This window comes from Argopecten irradians, chromosome 5 (genome assembly GCF_041381155.1).
Source record: "Argopecten irradians isolate NY chromosome 5, Ai_NY, whole genome shotgun sequence".
NCBI classification, from domain to species: Eukaryota; Metazoa; Mollusca; class Bivalvia; order Pectinida; family Pectinidae; genus Argopecten; species Argopecten irradians.
The window spans coordinates 9,275,730-9,287,117 of NC_091138.1; the positions used below are offsets into that span (position 1 = coordinate 9,275,730).

General features: G+C 38.9%; 1 protein-coding gene across 1 annotated transcript in view; it reads left to right on the forward strand.

Moving 5' to 3' along the window:
• Nucleotides 1–2,652, forward strand: part of LOC138324253 (cadherin-87A-like) — a 36,440-nt gene extending 33,788 nt beyond the window's left edge. Inside the window, exons 23-24 of the mRNA XM_069269332.1 lie at nt 2,142–2,268; nt 2,501–2,652. Coding sequence (XP_069125433.1) covers nt 2,142–2,268; nt 2,501–2,652 — 279 coding nt within the window. The remainder of the gene's footprint in view (nt 1–2,141; nt 2,269–2,500) is intronic.
• Nucleotides 2,653–11,388: the final 8,736 nt, after the last annotated feature.

The window sequence follows — 11,388 nt, forward strand, 5'->3', positions numbered from 1 at the left end:
ACACATATATATCTTGTGTGGAGGATGGTGATCAAATAAGTCCCACTAGACACACATATATATCTTGTGTGGAGGATGGTCATCAAATAAGTCCCACTAGACACACATACATATCTTGTGTGGAGGATGGTCATCAAATAAGTCCCACTAGACACACATACATATCTTGTGTGGAGGATGGTCATCAAATAAGTCCCACTAGACACACATACATATCTTGTGTGGAGGATGGTGATCAAATAAGTCCCACTAGACACACATATATATCTTGTGTGGAGGATGGTATCAAATCTAGACACACATGTGGATCTTGTGTGGAGGCTGGTCATCAAATAAGTCCCACTAGACACACATACATATCTTGTGTGGAGGATGGTCATCAAATAAGTCCCACTAGACACACATACATATCTTGTGTGGAGGATGGTCATCAAATAAGTCCCACTAGACACACATATATATCTTGTGTGGAGGATGGTGATCAAATAAGTCCCACTAGACACACATACATATCTTGTGTGGAGGATGGTCATCAAATAAGTCCCACTAGACACACATACATATCTTGTGTGGAGGATGGTCATCAAATAAGTCCCACTAGACACACATATATATCTTGTGTGGAGGATGGTGATCAAATAAGTCCCACTAGACACACATACATATCTTGTGTGGAGGATTGTCATCAAATAAGTCCCACTAGACACACATATATATCTTGTGTGGAGGATGGTGATCAAATAAGTCCCACTAGACACACATATATATCTGTGTGTGGAGGATGGTCATCAAATAAGTCCCACTAGACACACACATATATATCTTGTGTGGAGGATGGTCATCAAATAAGTCCCACTAGACACACATATATATCTTGTGTGGAGGATGGTCATCAAATAAGTCCCACTCGACACACATTCATATCTTGTGTGGAGGATTGTCATTAAATAAGTCCCACTAGACACACATACATATCTTGTGTGGATTATGGTCATCAAATAAGTCCCACTAGACACACATACATATCTTGTGTGGAGGATGGTCATCAAATAAGTCCCACTAGACACACATACATATCTTGTGTGGAGGATGGTCATCAAATATGTCCCACTAGACACACATATATATCTTGTGTGGAGGATTGTCATCAAATAAGTCCCACTAGACACACATACATATCTTGTGTGGAGGATGGTCATCAAATAAGTCCCACTAGACACACATATATATCTTGTGTGGAGGATGGTCATCAAATAAGTCCCACTAGACACACATATATATCTTGTGTGGAGGATGGTCATCAAATAAGTCCCACTAGACACACATACATATCTTGTGTGGAATATGGTCATCAAATAAGTCCCACTAGACACACATACATATCTTGTGTGGATTATGGTCATCAAATAAGTCCCACTAGACACACATACATATCTTGTGTGGAGGATGGTCATCAAATAAGTCCCACTAGACACACATACATATCTTGTGTGGAGGATGGTCATCAAATAAGTCCCACTAGACACACATACATATCTTGTGTGGAGGATTGTCATCAAATAAGTCCCACTAGACACACATACATATCTTGTGTGGAGGATGGTCATCAAATAAGTCCCACTAGACACACATATATATCTTGTGTGGAGGATGGTCATCAAATAAGTCCCACTAGACACACATATATATCTTGTGTGGAGGCTGGTCATCAAATAAGTCCCACTAGACACACATACATATCTTGTGTGGAGGCTGGTCATCAAATAAGTCCCACTAGACACACATACATATCTTGTGTGGAGGATTGTCATCAAATAAGTCCCACTAGACACACATACATATCTTGTGTGGAGGATGGTCATCAAATAAGTCCCACTAGACACACATACATATCTTGTGTGGAGGATTGTCATCAAATAAGTCCCACTAGACACACATACATATCTTGTGTGGAGGATGGTCATCAAATAAGTCCCACTAGACACACATACATATCTTGTGTGGAGGATGGTCATCAAATAAGTCCCACTAGACACACATATATATCTTGTGTGGAGGCTGGTCATCAAATAAGTCCCACTAGACACACATATATATCTTGTGATAGAAGGTTGTCCTAATGACATTTATGATTTGTTTAGGTTGAGGCGGTTGACCAGGGCAGTCCACCTCGGACAGGCACCACTACCGTACAGATTGCCATAGAGGATGCCAACAATAAGAACCCAAGCTTTGACAAACCTCTGTATGCTCAGACACTTAATGAATGTATGTTACTTGAAACACTAACTTCATGTTTATTTCATTAACTTCCATATATTTAATATAGTCAAACGGGTAAATTGAAAAATCTGATTTTGTTCTATTATTTTTCTTTTAATGTATACGTGTATCAATATATTATTATTCTTTTAATGTATACATGTATGAATATATTATTTTTTCTCCTAAAGTATTCATGTAAAATTATACTATTAGAATTGTTCTGTTTTACTTGCAGCTCAACCTGTTGGCACGTTTGTGTTGCGAATGAATGCCACTGACCCGGACTCGACCAGTGCCATCCGGTACTCGATCCTGTATTACCAGTCGAGTGGAGAAGGTGTACCCACTTACAACTATAGGGTAATGCTCCTAAAGCTATATAGATAGGGTGGCAATCCTGATGTTATATAGATAGGGTGGCAATCCTGATGTTATATAGATAGGGTAGCAATCATGATGTTATATATATAGGGTGGCAATCCTGATGTTATATAGATAGGGTAGCAATCATGATGTTATATAGATAGGGTGGCAATCCTGATGTTATATATATAGGGTGGCAATCCTGATGTTATATAGATAGGGTAGCAATCATGATGTTATATAGATACGGAAGCAATTCTGATGTTATATAGATACGGTAGTAATCCTGATGATATAAAGATAGGGTAACAATCCTGATGTTATATAGATAGGGTGGCAATCCTGATGTTATATAGATATGGTAGCAATCCTGATGTTATATAGATACGGTAGCAATCCTAATGTTTTATAGATAGGCTGGCAATCCTGATGTTATATATATAGGGTGGCAATCCTGATGTTATATAGATAGGTTGCCAATCCTGATGTTATATAGATAGGGTGGCAATCCTGATGTTATACAGATACGGTAGTAATCCTGATGTTATATAGATAGGGTGGCAATCCTGATGTTATATAGATAGGATAGCAATCCTGATGTTATATAGATACGATGGCAATCCTGAAGTTATATAGATAGGGTGGCAATCCTGATGTTATATAGATAGGATGGCAATCCTGATGTTATATAGATATGATGGCAATCCTGATGTTATATAGATAGGGTTGGCAATCCTGATGTTATATAGATAGGATGGCAATCCTGATGTTAAATAGATAGGGTAGCAATCATGATGTTATATAGATACGGTAGCAATCCTGATGTTCTATAGATAGGGTAGCAATCCTGATGTTATATGGATAGAGTGGCAATCCTGATGTTATAAAGATAGGGTGGCAATCCTGATGATATATAGATAGGGTAGCAATCCTGATGTTATATGGATACGGTAGCAATCCTGATGTTATATAGATAGGGTGGCAATCCTGATGTTATATAGATAGGGTGGCAATTAATGTTATATAGATAGGGTGGCAATCCTGATGATACATAGATAGGGTAGCAATCCTGATTTGTCATATAGATAGGGTAGCAATCCTGATGTTATATAGATAGGGTGGAAATCCTGATGTTATATAGATACGGTAGCAATCCTGATGTTTTATAGATAGAGTGGCAATCCTGATGTTATATAGATAGGATGGCAATCCTGATGTTATATAGATATGGTAGCAATCCTGGTGTTATATAGATACGGTAGCAATCCTAATGTTTTATAGATAGGGTGGCATTCCTGATGTTATATAGATAGGGTGGCAATCCTAATGTTTTATAGATAGGGTGGCAATCCTGATGTTATATAGATAGGGTAGCAATCCTGATGTTATATGGATAGAGTGGCAATCCTGATGTTATATAGATAGGGTGGCAATCCTGATGATATATAGATAGGGTAGCAATCCTGATGTTATATGGATACGGTAGCAATCCTGATGTTATATAGATATGGTAGTAATCCTGATGTTATATAGATAGGATGGCAATCCTGATGTTATATAGATATTGTAGCAATCCTGATTTTATCTAGATAGGATTGCAATTCTGATGTTATATAGATATAGTAGCAATCCTGATGTTATATAGATACGGTAGCAATCCTGATGTTATATGGATAGGGTGGCAATCCTGATGTTATATAGATATGGTAGCAATCCTGCAATCCTGATGTTAAAGAGATACGGTAGCAATTCCGATGTTATATAGATAGGGTGGCAATCCTGATGTTATATAGATAGGGTAGCAATCCTGATGTTATATAGATAGGGTGGCAATCCTGATGTTATATAGATAATTGATTATTTTACTGTAGAGAGAACACAGGTTAGGTCTGATCACAGATCCTGATGATTATATTTTACTGTAGAGAGAACCACAGGTTAGGTCTGATCACAGATCCTGATGATTATTTTACTGTAGAGAGAACCACAGGTTTAGGTCTGATCACAGATCCTGGTGATTATTTTACTGTAGAGAGAACACACAGGTTAGGTCTGTGATCACAGATCCTGATGATTATTTTACTGTAGAGAGAACCACAGGTTAGGTCTGATCACAGATCCTGATGATTATTTTACTGTAGAGAGAACCACAGGTTAGGTCTGATCACAGATCCTGGTGATTATTTTGTTGTAGAGAGAACCACAGGTTAGGTCTGATCACAGATCCTGGTGATTATTTTTACTGTAGAGAGAACCACAGGTTAGGTCTGATCACAGATCCTGATGATTATTTTACTGTAGATAGGTTAGGTCTGATCACAGATCCTGATGATTATTTTACTGTAGAGAGAACCACAGGTTAGGTCTGATCACAGATCCTGATGATTATTTTACTGTAGAGAGAACCACAGGTTAGGTCTGATCACAGATCCTGATGATTATTTTACTGTAGAGAGAACCACAGGTTAGGTCTGATCACAGATCCTGATGATTATTTTACTGTAGAGAGAACCACAGGTTAGGTCTGATCACAGATCCTGATGATTATTTTACTGTAGAGAGAACCACAGGTTAGGTCTGATCACAGATCCTGATGATTATTTTACTGTAGAGAGAACCACAGGTTAGGTCTGATCACAGATCCTGATGATTATTTTACTGTAGAGAGAGAACCACAGGTTAGGTCTGATCACAGATCCTGATGATTATTTTACTGTAGAGAGAACCACAGGTTAGGTCTGATCACAGATCCTGATGATTATTTTACTGTAGAGAGAACCACAGGTTAGGTCTGATCACAGATCCTGATGATTATTTTACTGTAGAGAGAACCACAGGTCTGATCACAGATCCTGATGATTATTTTACTGTAGAGAGAACCACAGGTTAGGTCTGATCACAGATCCTGGTGATTATTTTACTGTAGAGAGAACCACAGGTTAGGTCTGATCACAGATCCTGATGATTATTTTACTGTAGAGAGAACCACAGGTTAGGTCTGATCACAGATCCTGATGATTATTTTACTGTAGAGAGAACCACAGGTTAGGTCTGATCACAGATCCTGATGATTATTTTACTGTAGAGAGAACCACAGGTTAGGTCTGATCACAGATCCTGATGATTATTTTACTGTAGAGAGAACCACAGGTTAGGTCTGATCACAGATCCTGATGATTATTTTACTGTAGAGAGAACCACAGGTTAGGTCTGATCACAGATCCTGATGATTATTTTACTGTAGAGAGAACCACAGGTTAGGTCTGATCACAGATCCTGATGATTATTTTACTGTAGAGAGAGAACCACAGGTTAGGTCTGATCACAGATCCTGATGATTATTTTACTGTAGAGAGAACCACAGGTTAGGTCTGATCACAGATCCTGATGATTATTTTACTGTAGAGAGAACCACAGGTTAGGTCTGATCACAGATCCTGATGATTATTTTACTGTAGAGAGAACCACAGGTTAGGTCTGATCACAGATCCTGATGATTATTTTACTGTAGAGAGAACCACAGGTTAGGTCTGATCACAGATCCTGATGATTATTTTACTGTAGAGAGAACCACAGGTTAGGTCTGATCACAGATCCTGATGATTATTTTACTGTAGAGAGAACCACAGGTTAGGTCTGATCACAGATCCTGATGATTATTTTACTGTAGAGAGAACCACAGGTCTGATCACAGATCCTGATGATTATTTTACTGTAGAGAGAACCACAGGTTAGGTCTGATCACAGATCCTGATGATTATTTTACTGTAGAGAGAACCACAGGTTAGGTCTGATCACAGATCCTGATGATTATTTTACTGTAGAGAGAACCACAGGTTAGGTCTGATCACAGATCCTGATGATATTTTACTGTAGAGAGAACCACAGGTTAGGTCTGATCACAGATCCTGATGATTATTTTACTGTAGAGAGAACCACAGGTTAGGTCTGATCACAGATCCTGATGATTATTTTACTGTAGAGAGAACCACAGGTTAGGTCTGATCACAGATCCTGATGATTATTTTACTGTAGAGAGAACCACAGGTTAGGTCTGATCACAGATCCTGATGATTATTTTACTGTAGAGAGAACCACAGGTCTGATCACAGATCCTGATGATTATTTTACTGTAGAGAGAACCACAGGTTAGGTCTGATCACAGATCCTGATGATTATTTTACTGTAGAGAGAACCACAGGTTAGGTCTGATCACAGATCCTGATGATTATTTTACTGTAGAGAGAACCACAGGTTAGGTCTGATCACAGATCCTGATGATTATTTTACTGTAGAGAGAACCACAGGTTAGGTCTGATCACAGATCCTGATGATTATTTTACTGTAGAGAGAACCACAGGTTAGGTCTGATCACAGATCCTGATGATTATTTTACTGTAGAGAGAACCACAGGTTAGGTCTGATCACAGATCCTGATGATTATTTTACTGTAGAGAGAACCACAGGTTAGGTCTGATCACAGATCCTGATGATTATTTTACTGTAGAGAGAACCACAGGTTAGGTCTGATCACAGATCCTGATGATTATTTTACTGTAGAGAGAACCACAGGTTAGGTCTGATCACAGATCCTGATGATTATTTTACTGTAGAGAGAACCACAGGTTAGGTCTGATCACAGATCCTGATGATTATTTTACTGTAGAGAGAACCACAGGTTAGGTCTGATGATCCTGATGATTATTTTACTGTAGAGAGAACCACAGGTTAGGTCTGATCACAGATCCTGATGATTATTTTACTGTAGAGAGAACCACAGGTTAGGTCTGATCACAGATCCTGATGATTATTTTACTGTAGAGAGAACCACAGGTTAGGTCTGATCACAGATCCTGATGATTATTATTTTACTGTAGAGAGAACCACAGGTTAGGTCTGATCACAGATCCTGATGATTATTTTACTGTAGAGAGAACCACAGGTCTGATCACAGATCCTGATGATTATTTTACTGTAGAGAGAACCACAGGTTAGGTCTGATCACAGATCCTGATGATTATTTTACTGTAGAGAGAACCACAGGTTAGGTCTGATCACAGATCCTGATGATTATTTTACTGTAGAGAGAACCACAGGTTAGGTCTGATCACAGATCCTGATGATTATTTTACTGTAGAGAGAACCACAGGTTAGGTCTGATCACAGATCCTGATGATTATTTTACTGTAGAGAGAACCACAGGTTAGGTCTGATCACAGATCCTGATGATTATTTTACTGTAGAGAGAACCACAGGTTAGGTCTGATCACAGATCCTGGTGATTATTTTACTGTAGAGAGAACCACAGGTTAGGTCTGATCACAGATCCTGATGATTATTTTACTGTAGAGAGAACCACAGGTTAGGTCTGATCACAGATCCTGGATCTGATGATTATTTTACTGTAGAGAGAACCACAGGTTAGGTCTGATCACAGATCCTGATGATTATTTTACTGTAGAGAGAACCACAGGTTAGGTCTGATCACAGATCCTGATGATTATTTTACTGTAGAGAGAACCACAGGTTAGGTCTGATCACAGATCCTGATGATTATTTTACTGTAGAGAGAACCACAGGTTAGGTCTGATCACAGATCCTGATGATTATTTTACTGTAGAGAGAACCACAGGTTAGGTCTGATCACAGATCCTGATGATTATTTTACTGTAGAGAGAACCACAGGTTAGGTCTGATCACAGATCCTGATGATTATTTTACTGTAGAGAGAACCACAGGTTAGGTCTGATCACAGATCCTGATGATTATTTTACTGTAGAGAGAACCACAGGTTAGGTCTGATCACAGATCCTGATGATTATTTTACTGTAGAGAGAACCACAGGTTAGGTCTGATCACAGATCCTGATGATTATTTTACTGTAGAGAGAACCACAGGTTAGGTCTGATCACAGATCCTGATGATTATTTTACTGTAGAGAGAACCACAGGTTAGGTCTGATCACAGATCCTGATGATTATTTTACTGTAGAGAGAACCACAGGTTAGGTCTGATCACAGATCCTGATGATTATTTTACTGTAGAGAGAACCACAGGTTAGGTCTGATCACAGATCCTGATGATTATTTTACTGTAGAGAGAACCACAGGTTAGGTCTGATCACAGATCCTGATGATTATTTTACTGTAGAGAGAACCACAGGTTAGGTCTGATCACAGATCCTGATGATTATTTTACTGTAGAGAGAACCACAGGTTAGGTCTGATCACAGATCCTGATGATTATTTTACTGTAGAGAGAACCACAGGTTAGGTCTGATCACAGATCCTGATGATTATTTTACTGTAGAGAGAACCACAGGTTAGGTCTGATCACAGATCCTGATGATTATTTTACTGTAGAGAGAACCACAGGTTAGGTCTGATCACAGATCCTGATGATTATTTTACTGTAGAGAGAACCACAGGTTAGGTCTGATCACAGATCCTGATGATTATTTTACTGTAGAGAGAACCACAGGTTAGGTCTGATCACAGATCCTGGTGATTATTTTACTGTAGAGAGAACCACAGGTTAGGTCTGATCACAGATCCTGGTGATTATTTTACTGTAGAGAGAACCACAGGTTAGGTCTGATCACAGATCCTGATGATTATTTTACTGTAGAGAGAACCACAGGTTAGGTCTGATCACAGATCCTGATGATTATTTTACTGTAGAGAGAACCACAGGTTAGGTCTGATCACAGATCCTGATGATTATTTTACTGTAGAGAGAACCACAGGTTAGGTCTGATCACAGATCCTGATGATTATTTTACTGTAGAGAGAACCACAGGTTAGGTCTGATCACAGATCCTGATGATGATTATTTTACTGTAGAGAGAACCACAGGTTAGGTCTGATCACAGATCCTGATGATTATTTTACTGTAGAGAGAACCACAGGTTAGGTCTGATCACAGATCCTGATGATTATTTTACTGTAGAGAGAACCACAGGTTAGGTCTGATCACAGATCCTGATGATGATTATTTTACTGTAGAGAGAACCACAGGTTAGGTCTGATCACAGATCCTGATGATTATTTTACTGTAGAGAGAACCACAGGTTAGGTCTGATCACAGATCCTGATGATTATTTTACTGTAGAGAGAACCACAGGTTAGGTCTGATCACAGATCCTGATGATTATTTTACTGTAGAGAGAACCACAGGTTAGGTCTGATCACAGATCCTGATGATTATTTTACTGTAGAGAGAACCACAGGTTAGGTCTGATCACAGATCCTGATGATTATTTTACTGTAGAGAGAACCACAGGTTAGGTCTGATCACAGATCCTGATGATTATTTTACTGTAGAGAGAACCACAGGTTAGGTCTGATCACAGATCCTGATGATTATTTTACTGTAGAGAGAACCACAGGTTAGGTCTGATCACAGATCCTGATGATTATTTTACTGTAGAGAGAACCACAGGTTAGGTCTGATCACAGATCCTGATGATTATTTTACTGTAGAGAGAACCACAGGTTAGGTCTGATCACAGATCCTGATGATTATTTTATTTTACTGTAGAGAGAACCACAGTTAGGTTGATCACAAGTGATACAGATCTGATGATTATTTTACTGTAGAGAGAACCACAGGTTAGGTCTGATCACAGATCCTGATGATTATTTTACTGTAGAGAGAACCACAGGTTAGGTCTGATCACAGATCCTGATGATTATTTTACTGTAGAGAGAACCACAGGTTAGGTCTGATCACAGATCCTGATGATTATTTTACTGTAGAGAGAACCACAGGTTAGGTCTGATCACAGATCCTGATGATTATTTTACTGTAGAGAGAACCACAGGTTAGGTCTGATCACAGATCCTGATGATTATTTTACTGTAGAGAGAACCACAGGTTAGGTCTGATCACAGATCCTGATGATTATTTTACTGTAGAGAGAACCACAGGTTAGGTCTGATCACAGATCCTGATGATTATTTTACTGTAGAGAGAACCACAGGTTAGGTCTGATCACAGATCCTGATGATTATTTTACTGTAGAGAGAACCAAGGTTGTCTGACAGATCTGATATTTTACTGTAGAGAGAACACAGGTTAGGTCTGATCACAGATCCTGATGATTATTTTACTGTAGAGAGAACCACAGGTTAGGTCTGATCACAGATCCTGATGATTATTTTACTGTAGAGAGAACCACAGGTTAGGTCTGATCACAGATCCTGATGATTATTTTACTGTAGAGAGAACCACAGGTTAGGTCTGATCACAGATCCTGATGATTATTTTACTGTAGAGAGAACCACAGGTTAGGTCTGATCACAGATCCTGATGATTATTTTACTGTAGAGAGAACCACAGGTTAGGTCTGATCACAGATCCTGATGATTATTTTACTGTAGAGAGAACCACAGGTTAGGTCTGATCACAGATCCTGATGATTATTTTACTGTAGAGAGAACCACAGGTTAGGTCTGATCACAGATCCTGATGATTATTTTACTGTAGAGAGAACCACAGGTTAGGTCTGATCACAGATCCTGATGATTATTTTACTGTAGAGAGAACCACAGGTTAGGTCTGATCACAGATCCTGATGATTATTTTACTGTAGAGAGAACCACAGGTTAGGTCTGATCACAGATCCTGATGATTATTTTACTGTAGAGAGAACCACAGGTTAGGTCTGATCACAGATCCTGATGATTATTTTACTGTAGAGAGAACCACAGGTTAGGTCTGATCACAGATCCTGATGATTATTTTACTGTAGAGAGAACC